The 22,024-nt window shown below is 36.5% G+C and overlaps 1 protein-coding gene and 2 long non-coding RNA genes across 5 annotated transcripts in view; 2 read left to right on the top strand and 1 right to left on the bottom strand.

The window, feature by feature from the left end:
• The window catches only part of LOC105498549 (uncharacterized), a 65,346-nt gene extending 44,413 nt beyond the window's left edge, over positions 1-20,933 (bottom strand). The window contains exon 1 of the long non-coding RNA XR_011621745.1: positions 20,841-20,933. This is a non-coding gene — a long non-coding RNA (uncharacterized lncRNA). The remainder of the gene's footprint in view (positions 1-20,840) is intronic.
• LOC105498548 (ATP synthase subunit f, mitochondrial-like) lies at positions 1,015-18,014 on the top strand. 2 transcript variants are annotated; one of them, XR_011621742.1, is made up of 3 exons: positions 1,015-1,084; positions 10,823-10,990; positions 17,774-18,014. XR_011621742.1 is itself a non-coding variant. In XM_011770693.3 (2 exons), exons 1-2 carry the CDS (start codon positions 1,071-1,073, stop codon positions 1,959-1,961), a joined length of 300 nt encoding a protein of 99 aa, XP_011768995.2. In that variant the 5' UTR covers positions 1,056-1,070; the 3' UTR covers positions 1,962-2,104. The 2 variants fall into 2 exon arrangements, 1 of the variants encoding a protein (XP_011768995.2); XM_011770693.3 differs by lacking the exons at positions 10,823-10,990; positions 17,774-18,014 and adding an exon at positions 1,676-2,104 and having other exon boundaries at positions 1,056-1,084.
• Positions 20,934-21,137: 204 nt separating the features above from the next.
• Positions 21,138-22,024, top strand: part of LOC105498546 (uncharacterized) — a 42,824-nt gene continuing 41,937 nt past the window's right edge. Inside the window, exon 1 of one of the 2 annotated variants that reach the window (XR_011621744.1) lies at positions 21,138-21,244. This is a non-coding gene — a long non-coding RNA (uncharacterized lncRNA). Of the gene's footprint in view, positions 21,245-21,480; positions 21,860-22,024 lie in introns of those variants that run through there. The other variant, XR_011621743.1, reaches the window with a different exon arrangement.

Below are 22,024 nucleotides of genomic sequence, written 5' to 3'. Positions count from 1 at the left end.
TTATAATTAATTTGTTTTATTCAGTTATATGTATATCACATTGTATATATCTATATATTGTGTATAATATTATATGTAATAATAATGCAAGTACAACTGGTTAACATACACCTGTTAAATCTGTGGAGGCTCATTAAAATAGCTAATATTCATATGTTGGTCCCCATGATCCAGATAAGTCTCCCTGTATTCCACACACACACCACTGTATATTTCATATAACTTCACATGGACATAATCATTTGCAAAAATTTTAGCCATGAAACAGACAATTTCCCTAAACATATGAGGCTAACAAGGTTGATGGTAACCATGCTGCAAGAATGGTCCTTTTTGACTTAACCAAATTTTGCATAAATGAAGCACTCCAGAACCAACCAGGATTTCTACTTTGATGAATCAAGAGGTAATCACCAATAAATGACTAAATCAAAATGAATTGCTGAGTATCCACAAAATGATGTTTAAAACATAACCCTTGAAGACAAAGCTAAAATTTTTCATAGAATAAGCATGTAAGCTGTTAATTTTGCAACCTTTTTCATTTTGGCAATTGAACTTACTAAATTTATTTAAAGAGATTTTCATAAATAGTTTTAAATTCTTTCCAGCTGAAATATAATACTCAGCATCTCTGAATCATAGAGATTTTAGAGGATATTTTAAGTAAAAAAAAAAGTGAACTGTTAAGTAAACTGAGAAACTAAAGTTTATTTCCAAATTGCATAGCACTGCACTTTTTAAGACAACACAAAGTTATTATGTTATTAAGTATTTTATAATAAAAGTTATGGGTGAATTAGAAGTGCTTATGTTACTGGACGGTCTTTGTTCTTAGAGCTCCCAAGATGGGGTGGGACCTTTGGAAAATGGGGCAGGCTGCTCCCAAGATGGTGGCAAGTCTTTTGTTCTCTGACCTGGGGTTCTTGGCCTCACAGATTCCAAGGAATGGAATGTTGGGACATGCGGTGAGTGTTATAGCTCTATTAGAAGCCATGGGTCATGGAAGAGAACCTTGGAACCCAGCAACCAGTGTTCAGCTTGATTAAGACGAACCTGGGCACTCAGCTATGCAGGAACAATGGTGAGCCTTTAGCCCGGTTTGGAGTGGCAGTGGGCGCCTGGCTACATCAGGAGCACAGCGGACACCCTGTCGGATCTGGAGGGATGGATGTCAGAGGCGGGTCTATGATGACAGTCATCAGCAGTGGCAGATGGCGAGTGAAAGCTCAGCTTGAGTCGGAACAAACATGGACCAGAAGAGTGTGCAGTTGCAAGATTTAATAGAGTGAAAACAGAGCTCCCATACAATGGGAAGGGAGACAAAGGGGGTTGCCACTTCCTGCTCCAATGCCTGGGTTTATATCCAGATCATTGTCGCTCCCCCTGTGCTCTCAGATGATAGATGATTTGACTATTTCTTTACCTCCCGCTTTTAGCCTAATTTGTATTTTAGTTAGCCGTCTTTACTACCTGATTCCTCAGGTGTGAGCTGAGTTACAAGCCCCATGTTTAAAGGTAGGTGCGGTCACCTTCCCCAGCTAGGCTTAGGAATTCTTAGCCTAGGAAATCCAGCTAGTCCTGTCTCTCACTTATTCCACTAAGATTCACTTTATTATTATAATTAAATAGATTAGAAATGTTTGTACTAAAGAATGCCTTTCCCGAGGCACAGCGGACACCAGGACTCCAAGATGGCGTCAGTGGTACCAGTGAAGGACAAGAAACTTCTGGAGGTCAAACTGGGGGAGCTGCCAAACTGGATCTTGATGCGGGACTTCAGCCCTAGTGGCATTCTCAGAGCATTTCAAAGAGGTTACTACCGGTACTACAACAAGTACATTAACGTGAAGAAGGGGAGCATCTCGGGGATTACCATGGTGCTGGCATGCTACGTGCTCTTCAACTACAGCATTTCCTACAAGCATCTCAAGCACGAGTGGCTCCGCAAATACCACTGAAGAGGACACACTATGCACCACCCCCTGGCCCCATGACCTTGGCCTGAGCCCCTCCGTGAGGAACACAATCTCGATCGTTGCTGAATCCTTTCATGTCCTAATGGGAATTAACCTCCAAATAAAAGATGACTGGTTAAAAAAAAAAAAAAAAAAAAAAAAAGAATGCCTTTCCCTTTCATTAGATTCTTCAGAGGTGAAAGGAAACCTGTAACATTGCAAATGCCACGCTAGACATTTGACTAGCCTTCTATGGCTAGACTACTTGCCATAAAGAAGACCTTACAGAAAAACAAGAGGCTTGGGAAAAGTAGAGGGGACTTGGTAAAGAATATGAATATGAATGAATATTCATGAATGAAAAAGAGTGAATATGAATGAAAAAGAAGCAAAAAACCAATAACCCTTAACTTGTTCCAGAATAAATGTTCTATTAGAGCAATTTCTTTTTTTATCTTCTTCTCAGAAGTCAGTCTTGAAAATCACACAATGAGTATTAAAGTGTAAAACTTATGGTGATGAATATACACTTGTGTAGAGAATCACAAATGTACATTTGGTTGTTATTTCATTACATATGCAGAGATCTCAGTTATGTGCACTCCAACTGGAGAATGTTCTTCATTGATTGATTGTAACCACAGAAGGAAGCTTTCCAAGAGCTCAATCTGAAGGAATTTCTACTCAAATTTACATCAAGATAGTAGTTTTTATCTGTATTTCGGAAACTTTATATAGATAAAATATCATATTATTGTGTTATGCTATCTTGTCAAAATATGTAGATTAGACAAAATATTTGTTAACATATGATGGATATACAAGAAGGCTTACACACACACACAAACATGCACACATCACAGTATACCAGTAATTTGTTTATATATTTTCACTAAACTAGTTCAAAATATATAACATGTAAATTTTAATGTATTTTATGTATTATTTATTGTTTTATTAAAGTTCTTAAAGATAGTGACTATTTAAAATTTGTTCTACCATTAAGCTTAACTTATACTACAAGAAAGTTGTTTGTAATTTACATTATACTCTAAGCTATACTTTATGTAGCTTTATGTAGCAATGGTAATTCCCAACCTTGTATGCCAAAATTCTGTGCATGTGGTTAGTAGCTTACTAACTTATTATTGTTAATTTTACACATATATTAACACTGCTGTTGTGTGAAACGCCTTCAAAAACACTGAAATTGAATAGGAGTGATGAGGGAGGGCATCCTTGTCTTGTGCTGGTTTTCAAAGGGAATGCTTCCAACTTTTGCCCATTCTGTATGATATTGGCTATGAGTTTGTCATAAATAGCTCTTATTATTTTGAGATATGTTCTATCAATACCTAGTTTATTGAGTTTTTAGCATGAAGAGGTGTTAAATTTTATCGAGGGCCTTTTCTGCCTCTATTGAGATAATCATGTGATATTTTTGTCATTGGTTCTGTTTATGTGACGAATTACATTTATTGATTTACATATGTTGAACTAGCCTTGCATCTCAGTGATTAAGCCAACTTGAACGTGGTGGATTAGCTTTTTGATGCACTGCTGGATTTGGTTTGCCAGTATTTTATTGAGGATTTTCGTATCGATGTTCATCAGGGATATTGGCCTGAAATTTTCTGTTTTTCTTGTGTCTCTGCCAGGTTTTGGTATCCGGATGATGCTAGCTTTGTGAAATGATTAGGGAGGAGTCTCTCTTTTTCTATTGTCTGGAATAGTTTCAGACAGAATGGTACCAGCACCTCTTTATACTTCTGGTAGAATTTGGCTCTGAATCCGTCTGGTCCTGGGATTTTTTTGGTTAGTAGGCTATTAATTGCTGCCTTGATTTCAGAACTTGTTATTGGAATATTCAGGGATTTGACTTCTTCATGGTTTAGTTTTGGGAGGGCATATGTGTCCAGAAATTTATCCATTTCTTCTAGATTTTCTAGTTTGTTTATTTGCGTTGAGGTGTTTATAGTATACTCTGATGGTAGTTTGTATTTCTGTGGGATCAGTGGTGATATCCCCTTTATCATTTTTTAATTGTATCTATTTGATTGTTCTCTCTTTTCTTCTTTATTAGTCTGGCTAGTGTCCTATCTATTTTGTTAATCTTTTCAAAAAACCAGCTCCTGGATTCGTTGATTTTTTGAAGTGTTTTTCGTGTCTCTATCTTCTTCAGTTCTGCTCTGATCTTAGTTATTTCTTGTCTTCTGCTACATTTTGAATTTGTTTGCTCTTGCTCCTCTAGTTATTTTAATTGTGGTGTTAAGGTGTCAATTTTAGATCTTTCCTGCTTTCTCCTGTGGGCATTTAGTGCTATAAATTTCCCTCTAAACACTCCTTTAGTTGTGTCCCAGAGATTTTGGTACATTGTGTCTTTGTTTTCATTGGTTTCAAAGACCTTCTTTACTTCTGCCTTAATTTTGTTATTTATCCCATAGTCATTGAGGAGCAGGTTGTTCAGTTTCCATGTAGAATTCAGTTTCTTTATCCTGAGTTCTAATTTGATTGCACTGTGGTCTGAGAGACTGTTTGTTATGATTTCCATTGTTTTGCATTTGCTGAGGCATGTTTCACTTTTAATTATGTGGTCAATTTCAGAATAAGTGCGATATAGTGCTGAGAAGAATGTATATGCCGTTGTTTTGGGGTGGAGAGTTCTGCAGATGTCTATTGAGTCCACTTGGTCCAAAGTTGAGTTTAACTCCTGAATATCCTTGTTAATTTTATGTTTTGTTGATCTGTCTAATATTGACAGTGGGGTGTTAAAATCTCCCACTATCATTGTGTGGGAGTCTAAATCTCTTTGTGGGACTCTAAGAACTCGTTTTATGAACCTTGGTGCTCCTGTATTGGGTGCCTTTATATTTAGGATAGTTAGTTCTTCTTGTTGCATTGATCACTTTACCATTATGTAATGCCCTTCTTTGTTTCTTTTGATCTTCGTTGGTTTAAAGTCTGTTTTATCAGAGACTAAGATTGCAGCCCCTACTTTTTTTTTCTTTTCATTTGCTAGGTAAATATTCTTCCATCCCTTTATTTTGAGCCTACGTTTGTCTTTGCATGTGAGATGGGTCTCCTGAATACAGCACACCAATGGGTCTTGACTCTTTGTCCAATTTGCTAGTCTTCGTCTTTTAATTGGGGCATATAGCCCATTTACATTTAAGGTTAATATTGTTATGTGTGAATTTGATCCTGTCATTATGATGCTAGCTGGTTATTCTAGTCATTAGTTGATGCAGTTTCTTCATAGTGTCGATGGTCTTTACAATTTGGTATGGTTTTGCAGTAGCTGGTATGAGGTTTTCCTTTCCATATTTAGTGCTTCCTTCAGGAGCTCTTATAAGGTAGGCCTGGTGGAAACAAAATTGCTCAGCATTTGCTTGTCCATAAAGGATTTTATTTCTCCTTCACTTATGAAGCTTAGTTTGGCTGGATATGAAATTCTGGGTTGAAAATCACGTTCTTTAAAAATGCTGAATATTGACCCCCAGTCCCTTCTGGCTGTAGGGTTTCTGCAGAGAGATCCGGTGTTATTCTGATGGACTTCCATTTGCGGATAACCCGAACTTTCTGGCTGCCCTTAACATTTTTTCCTTCATTTCAACCTTGGTGAATCTGATGATTATGTGTCTTGGGGTTGCTCTTCTCAAGGAGTATCTTTGTGGTGTTCTCCGTACTTCCTGAATTTGAATGTTGGCCTGTCTTGTTAGGTTGAGGAAGTTCTCCTAGGTAATATCCTAAGAGAGTTTTCCTACTTGGTTCCATTCTCCCCATCACTTTCAGGTACACCAATCAAACTTAGGGTTGGTCTTTTCATGTAGGTCCATATTTCTTGGAGGTTTGTTCATTCCTTTTCATTCTTTTTTCTCTATCATTGTCTTCACGCTTTATTTCATTAAGTTGATCTTCACTCTGTGATTTCCTTTCTTTGGCTTGATCGATTTGGTTATTGATATTTGTGCATGCTTCACAAAGTTCTCATGTGGTGTTTTTCAGCTCCATCATGTCATTTATGTTCTTCTCTAAATGGGTTTTTCTAGTTAGCAATTATTCTTACCTTTTTTCAAGGTTCCTAGCTTCCTTGCATTGGGTTAGAACACGCTCGTTTAACTCAGAGGAGTTTATTACCCACCTTCTGAAACCTACTCATGTTAATTCATCAAATTCATTCTCTGTCCAGTTTTGTTCCCTTGCTGGTGAGGAGTTGTGATCCTTTGGAGGAGATGAGGTGTTCTGGTTTTTTTAATTTTCGGCCTTTTTGTGCTGGTTTTTCCTCATCATTGTGGATTTATCTACCTTCGGTCTTTGATGTTGGTCACGTTCAAATGAGATTTCTGTGTGGACATCCTTTTTGTTGACATCAGTGCTATTCCTTTCTGTTTGTTAGTTATCCTTCTAACAGTCATGACCCTCTGCTGCAGGTCTGCTGGAATTTGCTGGAGGTCCACTCTAGACCCTGTTTGCATGGGTATCACCAGCAGAGGTTGCAGAACAGCAAAGATTGCTGCCTGTTCCTTCCTCTGGAAACTTCGTCCCAGAGGGGCACCTACCAGATGCCAGCTGGAGCTCTCCTGTATGAGGTGTCTGTCAACCACTTCTGGGAGGTGTCTCCCAGTCAGGAGACAGGGACCTACTTGAGGAGGCCGTCTGTCCCTTAGCAGACCTTGAGTACTATGCTGAGAGATCCGCTGCTCCTCAGAACTGGCAGGCAGAAATGTTTAAGTCTGCTGAAGCTGCTCCCACAGTTGTCCCTTCCCCCAGGTGCTCTGTCCCATTGAGATGGGAGTTTTATCTATAAGCCCCTGACTGGGGCTGCTGCCTTTCTTTCAGAGATGCCCTGCTCAGAGAGGAGAAATCTAGAGAGGCAGGCTGGTTACAGTGGTTTTGCCGAGCTGTGGTGAGCTCTGCCCAGTTTGAACTTTCTATTGGTTTTGCTTACACTGTGAGAGAAAAACTGCCTATTCAAGCCTCAGTAATGATGGACACCCCTCTTCCTACCAATCTCGAGTATTCCAGGTCAACTTCTGACTGCTGTACTGGCAGTGAGAATTTCAAGCCAGTGGCTCTTAGCTTGCTGGGCTGTGTGGAAGTAGGATCTGCTGAGCTAGACCAGTTGGCTCCCTGGTGAAGCTTCAGCCCCAGGGAAGTGAATGGTTCTATCTTGTTATCATTCCAGGTGCCACTTGGCAAAAAAAAAAAAAAAAACTGAAAACAACAACAACAACAACAACAACAACAAAAACTCCTGCACCTAGCTCGGTGTCTGTCCAAATGACCACCCAGTTTGTGCTTGAAACCCATGGCCCTGGTGGTGTAGGCACCCAAGGGAATCTCCTGGTCTGTGGGTTGTGAAGACTGTGGGAAGAACATACTATCTGGGCTGGAGTGCACTGCTCCTCATGGCACAGTCCCTCATGGCTTCCTTTGGCTAAGGGAGGGAGTTCCCCAAACCCCTGTGCTTCCCAGAGGGTGAGGTGATGCCCCACCCTGCTTTGGCTTGCCCTCTATGGGCTGCACCCACTGTCTAACCAGTCCCAAAGAGATGAGCGGGGTACCACAGTTGGAAATAGAGAAATCACCTGTCTTCTGCATTGATCTCACTGGGAGCTGCAGACCAGAGCTATTCATGTTTGGCCATCTTGCCAGCAACTCTAAACTAAAGAGCTTCTGCACAGCAAAAGAAACTATCATCAGAGTGAATAGGCAACCTACGGAATGGAGAAAGATTTTGCAATCTATCCATCTGACAAAGGACTAATATCCAGAATCTACAAGGAACTTAAACAAATTTACAAGGAAAAAAACAAACAACCCCATCAAAAAGTGGGAGAAGGACATGAACATACACTTCTCAAAAGAAGACATTTATGAGGCCAACAAGCGTACGAAAAGAAGCTCATAGTCACTGGTCATTAGAGAAATGCAAATCAAAACCACAATGAGATACCATCTCACACCAGTTAGAATGGCGATTATTTAAAATGTCAGGAAACAACAGATGCTAGAGAGGATGTGGAGAAATAGCAACACTTAATGGTTGAAATTAGTTCAATCATTGTGGAAGACAGTGTGGTGATTCCTCAAGGATCTACAACAAGAAATACCATTTGACCCAGCAATCCCATTACTGGGTATATACACAAAGGATTATAAATCATTCTGCTATAAAGACACATGCACACATATGTTTATTGCAGCACTATTCACAATAGCAAAGACTTGGAACCAACCCAAATGCCCATTAATCATATGGGAACATATACGCCATGGAATACTGTGGAGTCACAGAAAAGGATGAGTTCATGTCCTTTGTAGGGACATGGATGAAGCTGGAAACCATCATTCTCAGCAAACTAACACAGAAACAGAAAATCAAACACCGCATGTTCTCACTCATAAGTGGGAGTTGAACAATGAGAATACATGGACACAGGGAGGGGAACATCACACACTGGGGGCTGTTGGGTGTGGGGGGCTAGGGGAGAGAGAGCATTTGGAGAATACCTAAAGTAGATGACAGGTTGCTGGGTGCAGCAAACCACCACGGCATGTGCATACCTATGTAACAAACATGCATGTTCTGTACGTGTTTCCCACAACTTAAAATATAATAAAAAAATACTAAAAGTTACCCACTGTTCCTCTGTAATAAGAATTATTTTAACAACATTCTAAATGAATTAATTAATTTCCATGTTGTTTCCAGTAATCAATGCTTAACATTTCAGTCCTACGTGCATTTACTTATTTCTTCAACAACTACCATACTTACTGCTTCCAATTTGCTCTTCCCTTCCCTTATGACTTCTGGACATAATTTGTTGATTATAATTCAATGAATTATCAAAACTTTCACATTTTACTTTGAATTTGGATGCCTAAGAACAATTTATTTGCTAAAACACAATGGATATTCTTAAGAGTTCTCATAGAAATAAATTCCTTAACTTTCCAAAAGGAAATTCTCACTGATAATACCTTTAAAAAGTGACATATATTTTGTGTAAAATGTTAATTTATGCCAAAATAATAGTGACTATTATAATAATATGCCCAACACATAACTGGTATTTAATAAATATTTGTCAAGTTTTTGATTGTTATTGATATAGCCTCTCTTTATAGTTGCTTATGTACTTGACATTGATTTTAATGTATGTGTATATCTTATCTATCTATCTATCAATCAATCAATCATCAATCTACCTATGATATTGTCATCTCCACTCTTAGAGAAATTGAAGCTGTTGGGGAGTTTGACTCAAAATTGTGGATCTCCAATCATATCACAATATTGACATATTGGCCTCATGTAGAAGCTACACATTTAAAAAAAATCTGAGTAAAATAGGAATTCGTTGGATATTTTTCATATATTTAACTCTGCTGAAGTATCTTTGTGAAAATAAGGCCCGAAAAAGTTTTCCACATTCAAGTTTAAATGAAAAAAAGCCCACACTTTGAAATGAAACCATTGTTTTCTAAGAATGTGGTACATATACAAAGAAGGTTAGTACTCAATTTATTAAATGAATAAAAGACGTCAATCTCACGAAAATTTTATCCTGTTTTTTTTGTGTGCCCTTGAAACAATTTATTTATTAAATACTTTTTGTTTTTCAACTTAACTAGATCCAGTTGATTCTCATTTGATATGGATTTTAAATTATTCTTTATCTTTATGCTACAAATAAATCAGTGATGTGAAGAGAACTCAATCATAAGAGAAAAATATTTTCACAGTTGTCTGCCTTTCAGTAATTAGCATTTGCTTCTTAGTACACACAATACTGGGCTCCTGCATGCACATGTTTATAAAATATTTCTCAGTTGACTAATAAATATAACTTTTGTAACATGTCACATTTTAGATTGCTATATTTTACATTTATTTATGTAGTATAGAAAGCAGAAAACATAGCTTTCAAACACACTCCCCATGACTAATTTGCTTAATGTAGAAGAACATATTATATCAAAAATAAAAATAAAAGGTGATAAAAAATACATGCATTGAAGGAAAAGTCATGTGATATAAGAAATACGTAGTGATTTTCTTTTTTTTTTTTTTTGTGACACGGAGTCTCGCTCTGTCGCCCAGGCTGGAGTGCAGTGGCCGGATCTCAGTTCACTGCAAGCTCCGCCTCCCGGGTTTACGCCATTCTCCTGCCTCAGCCTCCGGAGTAGCTGGGACCACAGGTGCTGCCACCACGCCCGGCTAGTTTTTTGTATTTTTTAATAGAGACGGGGTTCCACCGTGTTAGCCAGGATGGTCTCAATCTCCTGACCTCGTGATCCACCCATCTCAGCCTCCCAAAGTGCTGGGATTACAGGCTTGAGCCACCGCGCCAGGTGATTTTCTTTAAAGTACTAAAGAATGATATCAGTTTAGAGAACCTGTAGTTAAAATGGGGAATCTCTTTTGAGGGTCAACTGTGAAAAGCTATGGAATGCTGAGCTATTAAAGAGGCTTTAAAAACATAATACATGAATATATATATAAGTATATGCATAATTATATGTTAATTATAATATACATATAATTATATGTTAATTAAAATTATATATAATTGTAAGTTAATTAAAATTATATATAGTTATATTTTATCAGCTACTTGATAGAAAAATTATGTGTATATATAATGTTTTAACTTTGAAATAGCCAAGACAAAGATTCTTTGGCACCCAACTCTTTGCTCATAAGATGGGTAAATGAATTGTTGGTCATTAAAAAACCATTCCTTAGGAATTTGACTTTTGTACCTAATTATTCTCTGCCAGTTAATCAAGAATTTCAGATTGTTTCTCTAACGCTCTAATTTCTTTTCTTTTCTTTTCTTTTCTTTTTTTTTCAGACGGAGTCTCGCTCTGTCGCCCAGACTGGAGTGCAGTGGCGCGATCTCGGCTCGCTGCAAGCTCCGCCTCCCGGGTTCCCGCCATTCTCCTGCCTCAGCCTCCTGAGTAGCTGGGACTACCGGCGCCACCACCACGCCCGGCTAATTTTTGGTATTTCAGTAGAGACGGTAAAGAAAAGTTTTCTTCAGTAAAGAAAAAAAAAAATTTCTTTATACATTTGGTAGAATTTGGCTGTGAATCTTTCTGGTACATGGATGTTTCACCATGTTGGCCAGGATGGTCTCAATCTCCTGACCTCGTGATCCGCCTGCCTCGGCCTCCCAAAGTGCTGGGATTACAGGCATGAGCCACCACAACCAGCCCAACTCTCTGATTTATTATGCTTAAATTTGCCCTGCCTAATGGATTCCTGAGCTTTCACGTTCAGCTCTTTCCTGCTCTTCTCTCCTCAGGGCCTCTGACTGCTATAACTCACTGGGATACTGCTCAGATTCCGTACAAGCTCGACATTGATTTGACTATGTGTGTGGGTGGAGGGCGGGGTATAATCTTCATTATCGGATGGAGAAACTGAAGTTGTTGGAGAGGACATGTGACTAGGACGAAATCACACAATCACACTTCCTCTGCTTGATAAGTCAACCCTAAGATCTAGAGGCCTGCAGGCTCACCCATGGCTTCACATGTCTCAAAGTGACTCTGGGTCTCCCTATCTCCGATTCAACATCTGCACTTGCTGTTTTCCTATTCCCATACGAAATTCTAGGAATAAAGCATGTGAAATATGAGGAACATATTCTTGGCAGAATTGGATGCATAACTATCATCAAGCAATTATCTTTAATGTCATTGAAAGAGAAATCATTCGTATTGCATTTATTTGCTCAATCTAGAAAAAAAATTATAGAAAAAGTTTTGACTGAATTTTATTGACCTTCTTCCTAATTTTAATGAGGTGACACATTAAAATTCAAAAGGTAAATAAAGATCTATTCTTTTATATTTTTTCAGAGATATTTTATTGGCATTCATGGATAGATAATAGATGGACAGATGATAGGTACCTAGATACATATATTTGTACATAAACAGAAACATACTATATACAATAGTTATTATCCTTCCATTTTCCTTTGGCAACGTTTTGGAGCTTATTTTTTCTGATTTCCTCATTATTTCCCTGTCTTTTCTGTAGTTATATGCAGCTTATCCCTAAATCCCTTCTACTCTGTCTTTACTTCTATTGATATGCTCACATATCATTTCAAAACTGTAAATATAATTTAACTATACACTCCCCAATGGGTTTTGCCTGAGTTAAAGGGTGTATTTGTTGTTTTGAAAGATTTTGTTTTTGAAAACCAAGTAATTGTAGGTGTGTGACTTTTTTCTGGGTTCTCTACCTTGTTCCATCGGTCTATGTGTCTTTTCCATTGCTTTGGTGATGTGGGCTCCTTTTTGGTTTCAAATGAATTTTAGAATAGTTTTTTCTAGTTCTCTCAAAAATGACAATGATAATTTGGTAGGAATAACATGAGTCTATAAATTGCTTTGGACAGTATGGCCATTTTAATAATATTAGTTCTTCCTATTCATGAGCATGAAATGTTTCTCCATTTGTCTGTGTTCTCTCTGATTTCTTTCAGCAGTGTTTTGCAGCTCCCATCTCTTTGGGAAGCTGTATTCCTAGGTATTTCATTTTCTTTGTGTCTATTATAAATGATATTGCATTCTTGATTTGGCTCTAACTTTGGATGTTATTGGCATATATACATGCTGCTAATTTGTGTACATTGATTTTGTATCTTAAAACTTTACTGAAGTTGTTTATACATTCTAAAAGCCTTGTGGTGGGGTCTATGATGTTTTCTGGGTATAGAAGTATATTGTCTGCAAAGAGAGATAATTCAACTTCCTCTCTTCCTATTTGAATTTATTTTATTTTTTTTCTCTTGCCTGATTGCTCTGGCAAGGACTTCCAATAATACGTTGAGTAGGAGTGATGAAACTGGGCATGTTTGTTCTGTTCCATATCTCAAAGGGAATGTTTCCAGCTTTTCTCCATTTAGTATGGTGTTGAATGTGGGTTTGTTATAGATGGCTGTTATTATTTTGACGTTCCCTTAATGTCTGATTTGTTAAGGGTTATTAATATGATGGGATACTAAATTTTACTGAAAGCCTTTTATGTGTTTATTGAGATGATCATGAGATTTTTGTTGCTAATCCAATTTATGTGGTGAATAACATTTATTGATTTTCATATATTGAACCAGCCTTGCATCTCAGGAATTAAGCCTATTGATTCATGGTGAATTAAATCTTAATGTGCTTCTGGATGCTCAATTTTATTGAGAATTTTTGGGTTTATCTCTGGCAGGGATATTGGCCTGAAATTTTCTTTTTTCCATTGTGTCTTTGTCAGCCTTTGGTATTAGCATAATGCTGGCTTCATAGAATTATTTATGGAGGAGCCCCTACTCCTTGGTGTTTTGGAATAATTTCAGTAGGATTTGTACTAGGTTTTCTTTATACATTTGGTAGAATTTGGCTGTGAATCTTTCTGGTCCATGGATGTTCTTGTTTTTGTTTTTTGGCATGGCTGGCTTTTCATTATTGATTCCATTTTGGAGCATGTTATTGGTCTGTAATTTCTTTCTGGTTCAATCTTAGGAGGCTGTTTGTTTCCAGGAATTTATTCATTACTTCTAGGTTGAAAATAACAATGGGGAAAGGACTACCTATTCAATAAATGGGGCTACAGTAACTGGTTAGCCATATGCAGAAGATTGAAACTGTACTCCTACCTTTCATCATATACAAAAAATAAGTCAAAATGTATTAAAGACTTAAATGAAGATTGAAAACAAAAAAAACTGTAGAAGAAAACCTAGGAAACACTATTCCAAAAATTGGCCTTGGCAAAGAATTTATGACTAAGTTCCCATAAACAATTGCAACAAAAACAGAAATTGAAAGTGGACCTAATTAAACAAAGGAGTTTCTACACAAGAAAATAAACTATTAACCAAACAGGCAGACAACCTTCAAAATGGGAAAACGTATTCACAAAGTATGCATTCAACAAAGGCCTAATATCAAGAATCTATAAAGAATTTAAACCAGCAAGCAAAATAACACAAATAACCCCATTGAAAAATGAGTAAAGGACATGAACAGAAACTTCTGAAAAGAATGTACATGTGGCCAATAAATATATGAAAAAATGCTCATCCTCACTAATCATTAGAGAAATGCAAATCAAAATCACAATGGGAAACCATCCCACACCAATCACAGTAGCAATTATCAAGAAGTCAAAAACAACAGATGCTGGCAATGCTGCAAAGAAAGGAAATACTGCTGGTGGGAATGTATATTAGTCTAGCTACTGTGGAAAGCAGTGTGAAGATTTCTTGAAGAACTTAAAACAGCTACCACTTGACCTGCAATCTCACTACTGGGTATATACCAAAGGAAAATACATTGTTCCATCAAAAAGCCACATGCATGTGTATGTTCATCACAATGCTATTCAAAGTAGCAAAGACATGCATTCAACCAAGATGCTCATCAATGGTGGGCTGGATAAAGAAAATGTGGTACGTATACACCATGGGCTACTATGCAGCCATAAAATATAATAAAATCATGTTCTTTGCAGCAACATGGATGCAGTTGGAGGCCATTATCCTAAGTAAATTAATGCAGGAACAGAAACCAAATACCATACCACATGTTCTCACCTATAATTGGGAGCTAAACATTGAATATACATGTGCACAAAGATGGGAACAATTGGCACTGCAGACTATTTAAGGGGAAAGGGTGGGTGAGGGGCATAAGTTGGGATATTACTTATGGGCTCTTATGCTCACTAACTTGGTGACAGGATCATTCATATACTAAGCCTCAGCAACATGCAATTTACCCATGTAACAAAAGTGCACATATACCCCCTGAACCTAAAATAAAGGTGGAAACAAAAGGAATAAAGACATTTTGTCTTTGATGTATTTGCAGCATTTTGCAATTCCATCACCAGTATATGAGAATGCATCTTCTACTACATACTGTCAATGTAGCAATACCCAGCATTGGTGTTTCTGCCTATCTCATAAGTGGAGCATCATACCAGAATTTTTCCATTTATTTATTTGTTATTAGGAGGTGAATATGTTTTCTTTGTTTAAAAGCCAATTGTGTCTGCACTTCCGTAAACTATTTATTTACCCTTTTGCCTGTTTTTTACGGTTGGGTTGCTGTTTCTATTTCTTAATAATTTGAAGGAGGTTTTTATAATTATATAATTGTCTCAGTTATGTGTTACAAATAATTTTACCATTTTACAAATTGTCCTTGCTTTTGATGACTTGCGTTCTCATGTAGAATATTTTGATTTTTGTAAGGTCAGAAACAGTTCGATTTGCATGTAGGCAAACGTGTCATTTTTAGCTTCGCAACATTTGGTTATAGTTCAGAAGGTCTCATCCACTGTGTGATTACAAAGCAATCCTCATGATTTCTTCTGTCACTTTTATGACTCTATTTTCTACCTTTCAAGTTTTTCTCCATTGGAAAACTATTCTCGATTTATAACAATCTACCTCCTGACCTTTACCATATACTAAATTCCTACAGCTATTTAGGTGCATTTCTGGATGTACCATTTTTCCCCATTTACCTGTCTGTTCATACACATTATCATATTTTCTAATAATTTAATTTCATTACAGAACTATTTATTCATATTTGATTAATTTTATTTTGTTATGAATGGCTGTTAAATTTTTATTAAAATTAGATAGACAGATATGTAAATTTTGTATATTTTCTTAGCCAAATATTAATCTATTTTGCATTGGTGAGGAGAAAAAATTGCTCCTTGTCATTATTGTTTTAATGTGTTTCTGGTTTACGTTTGTTAATGCTTGGCATTTTTCTGACATATTAATTAATTGGTTTATTGTTTTCCAATTTTTTATAACTTGAAGACTTTGGGCATCTATGCTATGCAAGCTTCAGAAAAAAAAATTATTTCTTTTTCTTTTCTGAAATAGTTTGAATAGCTGTAGAAACTTACGTTGCTTAAAGTGTCAATACTATCTTAAAATGTGAATACTATCGGCACCTTGAGGGTTTTGTGGAATTAAAAAAATTCTCTTTTTTTAATGAATGGCTTAACTAGTTATTATTTTTATTTTACTAGAAGTTCTTAGAGGAATATATGCTCATACAAAATTGTCTGTTTCATTCAGGATATCAATTTATTTTTATAGTTTTCAGCAAAGTTGTTGCTCAGCTTCTTTAAATGTCTAAAATATAGGTGGTTATTTTCTCATTATAATTGTGTATTTGTGTTATATGTTTTCTTATTTCTGATTATCATGGCTGTTTAATTATTCTAGTGTTTTACTTAAATAACTGGCTTTAACATTAAGGTACTAAATGTAACACTATTTTGATGCTGATCTATTAATTTCTATTTTTTCTTCCACCTTCATTTTGTACTTTTTCCTAAGCTTTTGAGTTATATGTTAATTTTTATTTTTAATTTAATATAACCTTTTGTAAATATCAATTGTCCTTGTGATAATTACTTTAATTGTATCCCAGATTAAATTTCATTTTTTATTTGCTTTTGATCTAAGATATTTGAAAAAGAATTTTCAAAAAATTTTCATATGTGGTGGGCTTTTTTATTTCTGATTTGTTATCCATGTCTGATATGGTTTGTATCTGTGTCCTCACCAAAATCTCATGTCAAATCATAAATCCCCAGTATTAGAGGTGGAGCCTGATGGAAGGTGATTGAATCATGGGGTTGGATTTCCCCCTTAGTGCTGTTCTGGTGATAGCGAGTGAGTTCTTGTGAGAGCTGGTCCTTTAGAAGTACGTGGCACCAAGCTCCCTCTCACTCTTGCTCCTGCTTCAGCCATGTAAGACAAGCCCGCTTCCCCTGTGCCTTCTGCCATGACTATAAGTTTCCTGAGGCCTCCTCAGAATCTGAGCAGATGCCAGCATCATGCTCCTGTACAACTTGTAGAGCTGGGAACCAATTAAACCTCTTTTCTTAATAAATTACCCAATCTCAGGGAGGTCTTTATAGCAGCACAAGAATGGACTAATACAATGTCCAGTTTTATTCCAGTAAGATTAGAGAATGCTTTATGTACTATTTTTCCTTTTCGAAATACATTGATTTTTAAAGGAAAAGATATAATCACTGTTTAAATGTTTCATGTACATTTGAAAAGAATGCCTAATCTCTATTTTCAATAAGTGTAATACAATATATTATAATTAGATCTGATTCGCTGTTAAGTCTTTATATCTAGTTTTATCTCATTGGTTTTGTAATAGAATGGTGAAGGTTAAAGTTTTTTGTTTTTTCCATTTCCTCTGATTTTATTTTTCCTTGTCACATGGAGTTGTTATGGATGCAAATGCTGTTATTTGATGCAAAATCATTTGTGTGACACATTTACGACGTAGTTTTTAAAATCCTTGTGTAAAAATTTATTTTTTTATAACTCTCTTTTTTTAGCTATTTCAAATACTCCTCAGCCCCTCACTATCTCTGTCAAATGTAAATGTTATTGAACTATTTCTTTTTTGGTAGTAGGCTGGAAGCATACCGATATTTTATTGTCAATTTGATTTTTATTTCCTTAACCATCAAGAAGACTGACCCACCACTTGACATCATATATTAACTGGTCATTTGGTTTTGCTATCTGTGATTTCTTCATATAATTTACCCACTTATATTCTGGGTTGGATTTAATTGCACACACTTTTTATACAATAACCATATTAACCTTTTATTTGATCCCTAAGTTTCAAATATTGTTTTTGTTATGTGTATATCCTGGCTTTCATTGTCATATCTTTTGTCTTATAAAAGTTTTGAATTTTATATACCTAAATATGCATTTTTTCTTTTATAGCTTCTATGTTTCCTGTGTTGATAAGAAGGTTAAACCCTAGGCCTGGCACAGTGGCTTATGCCTATAATCCTAGCAATTTGGGAGGCCGACGTGGGAGGATCACTTGAGTCCAGGAGTTCAAGACCAGCCAGGGCAACATGGTGAGATCTCATCTCTACAAAAAATACAAAAATTAGTCAGATGTCTGTAGTCTCAGCTACACAGGAGGCTGAGGTGAGAGGATTTCTTGGGCTTGGCTGGTGGAGATTGTTGTGGTGAACTGAAATTGGACCACCACATTCCAGCCTGGGTGAAAGAGTGAGACCTTGTCTCAAAGAAAAAAAAAAAGAAAGAAAGAAAGAAAAAGGAAAAGAAAAAAGAAAAAAAAGTTAAACCCTAGATTATATATATGAGTTTTCAATTGTTGTCTAAGAAATCCGACCTCTATTTCCACAATAAACCAAAATATTTTAAAGCAAGCCAACCATTTTATTTCTACTCCCTCAAAAGTACTTAGTGTATTTATGGTCTTTTGTTGTAGTTGTTTCATAAACATTTTAGAATTAACTTAACATATACTATGATGAACCAAGTAAAATTTCTAACAAATTTAAATTGAGTTTATATTTCTTAGTTGAGAATTTGGTACATCTAACCATTGACTTAAATCCTCTTTTAATGTGTGTGTACTTTTTATATTTTTGTTTCTATTTTAAAGTCTCCTTTTAAAACTATTAACACACAGCCTTTAAAAATAAATATTGTAATTGTGCTGGAGAAAAATATATACATCAAATTGTTTGATGTCGCATTCTACACTTATTCACCAGATAATTTCTAATTTTTATTGTGTTGGTTTTATTATATGTGTCTTTTTTTTTTTTTTTTTTTTTTTTTTTTGACAGAGTCTAGCTCTGTCGCCCAGGCTGGAGTGCAGAGGCGTGATCTCGGCTCACTGCAAGCTCCGCTTCCCGGGTTCATGCCATTCTCTTGCCTCAGCCTCCCGAGTAGCTGGTACTACAGGCGCCCGCCACCAGGCCCGGCTAATTGTCTTTTTTTTTTTTTTTTCCTGTATCTTTAGTAGATACGGGGTTTCACCATATTAGCCAGAATGGTCTCGATCTCCTGACCTCGAGACCTGCCCGCCTCAGCCTCCCAAAGTTCTGGGATTACAGGCGTGAGCCACCATGCTAGGCCCGCCTTTTTTTTTTTTTAAATCTGCTTAATAAGAGAGAAATATGTTTTAAAAAATAAAGTTAGGGCCGGGCACAGTGGCTCATGTCTGTAATCCCAGCACTTTGGGAGGGCATATCACTTGAGGCCAGAAGTTCATGACCAGCCTGGCCAACATGGCAAAACCCCCTCTCTACTAAAAATACAAAAATTAGCTGGGCATGGTGGTGCATGTCTGTAATGCCAGCTACTTGGGAGGTGGAGGCACGAGAATTACTTGAGCCTGGGAGGCAGAGGTTGCAGCGGGCCGAGATCATGCCACTGCACTCCAGCCTGGGCGACAGGGTGAGACTTCCTCTCAAAAAAAAAAAAAAAAGAAAAAAGAAAAAAAGAAAAAAATTAGATTATCTATTTTTTTCTTCCATTTTCTATCAAATTTTTATCCATGTATTTTGGAGTTATGTGATCCTTTGCAGATAATTTTTGAATCTTTATCTCATTGCTGTGAATTTAATATGACAGTATTATTTTTAATAATAATTTCCACTTATGAAAGTCACTTATTTTTATATTACTGAAGCTGAACCAGCTTTCCTTTGTTATCATTTCTCTAGCATGCATTTTTTATCCTTTACCTTTCAGTGTTTCTCTTTCCTTATATTGTCAATATATCTTTATACACAGCACGCAGCTGGATTTTCTTTCTCTATTCAACCTCACCGTATTAGTCTGTTAGTAAGAAATGTTATTTCATGTAATATATTGTAAATTCTTATCTGTATGGATAATTTTAAACATCTCATTTTATGTTCTTCTTTGTACCACTTTTTCAGTCTCATTTTTGCTCACTGCTTTTCTTATGTGTGTTTAATTGACTGAGTTTTTTCATCCTAATTGTTTTATACACTCTTCCTCTTTCTACCAGTTTGCTGGTTCCTTGCTTATTGTAAAATATATAATTAACAGCTATAAAATTTCTTTATATAATTATGTACATCTCAAAGAACACAGGACCACTCCCTTCCAACTTAGATACTAAATTTTTTACCAGTAATATTTTTATTGTTTTTCATTGGTTACGTTATTCTTTTTGCCTTCTCAGTAAGGCTCAGAATTAGCTGGTGGGAATAACAGAGGTACCATGTTCAGAAGTACCACAGTATCTTGCAATTGGTTTAGTTAGGCAGTGGCATTTTTGGAATCTCTCCTCCAACCTATCTGCTCAATTGCCAATGTAGGCAAAAGCCCCAGTTCCCCAGCTGCACCTAGCACAGAGGAATCAACTACTTCTAATTTTCTCATTCTCTAAAATACACTAACCTATGCTAAGTCTACAGATCTTTGCAACCAAGACCTCTGACAATCTACTGCTGCCTATTAAACCCTCTCTCACATTTTTTTTCCGTAATTTTCTCCTTTCGATTCTTCAGGAGTGCCTAAATATTTCTTTAATTCTAAAGGCGTAGAAGATATAAAGTATATATAAAGTGGTTGGGAGCAGCAGGAACACTTTTTGTTTAAAACCTGTCCAGAAACAATTTTATTTCATTGACCTCCTGAAAGAATCATTATATTTGTATATTATAAACATTATAATTTATTTATAAAGAGTAAGTACTCCGGTAGGACTTATTTCAACTCCACATCTAGTATTTACTGTATCTTTAACCTTGGGTATTTCCGTTATATCTTTATGTCTTCGTTCCTTAGTGAAATGGAGGTGTCAGCGTGACAGAACGCTTAAAAAGATTCAAACAATGAGGTTTTCAGAATACCGAACACAAAATCAGACACCGGATGAGTTCAATAACTTACAGATAACTCATTCTTCAATTTTTCTGTTTGCAACTTTATACAATTTAAAAAGTGCATTCTAACAAGTACATCTCTACTATGGACTTTAATATTATTTTACCTTCGTGAAATGAATGCTTTCCTTATTTTCCTTTTTTTTCTGAGGCGGAGTCTCGCTCCGTCTCCCAGGCTGGAGTGAGTGGCGCGATCTGCGCTCACTGCAAGCTCCGCCTCCCGGGTTCCCGCCTTTCTCCTGCCTCAGCCTCCCGAGTAGCCGGAACTACAGGCGCCGCCACCGCTACAGGCGCCGCCACCGCGACCGGCTAAATTTAATTTAATTTAATTTTATTTTATTTTATTTTATTTTCAGTAGAGACGGGGTTTCATTTAGCCAGGATAGTCTCGATCATCTGACCTCGTGATCCGCCCACCTCGGCCCCCCAAAGTGCTGGGATTACAGCCGTGAGCCACCGCGCCCGGCCCCTTATTTTCCTTTTGTAAACTTTTGAAATAGAAGACGTCAAGGTAAGGCTTTTCTTTCTGACACGGTTTTGATTACAACACTAATTTTTGATTGGTAATTTTTTCACTTTTGCTATTTAAAAAGTTACTCATGATTGATATTTTTGCACTCGTGGATGCACTTGCACACACACATAATTGCCTAGTGTTTACCAAATCCACTCAAAGTTATAATCCTAAATGTAGTGAAGAACTCAGCTTTCAGATTCCCAGCAGCTGTATTACAACATAAGCTAGAACGCCAACTACATCACCAATGATTCTGATTATGTTTAAGTCATTTAAAATATTCATAATATGTCATATTTCCAAATTAATTTGAAATTATATTGTAATATTTATTCAAACCTTTATGATCATTTCATATTGATTTTTACTTAAAACACTAGACATTTGTGTATGCGTGTATGTGTATGTGTGTGCTTGTAATATTCAGATTAAGCCAATTAAAAGCCGGAGATGTAGCACGCAGAACTCGCCATTGTATTTTCCACAGGAATTCTAGCGTTGTCCCTCTGGCACCTCTAAAGTATGATTGGACTATGTGGAATCACTGTTGTACCAACTATTTGAGGAAATATAATAAATATTCTTGGTGCATTGTCGAGATTAAAAACAGTAAGCGGAAATATTTTTAAACTCTATTTAGAAGATACAGATGTATTTGTTTATAGATGATTTTACATTGTTATTTCAACAGTGTTTAGAAACTTTTGTAAGTAAGCTAATAGTACTGTCTCTTCAACCCAGGCCCAGGATAAACTGAGGTGTGACTTCTGGGTT

This window comes from Macaca nemestrina, chromosome 4, assembly GCF_043159975.1.
Source record: "Macaca nemestrina isolate mMacNem1 chromosome 4, mMacNem.hap1, whole genome shotgun sequence".
NCBI classification, from domain to species: Eukaryota; Metazoa; Chordata; class Mammalia; order Primates; family Cercopithecidae; genus Macaca; species Macaca nemestrina.
The sequence above is the reverse complement of the archived record's forward strand: the minus strand, read 5'-3'. Positions and strand labels throughout refer to the sequence as shown.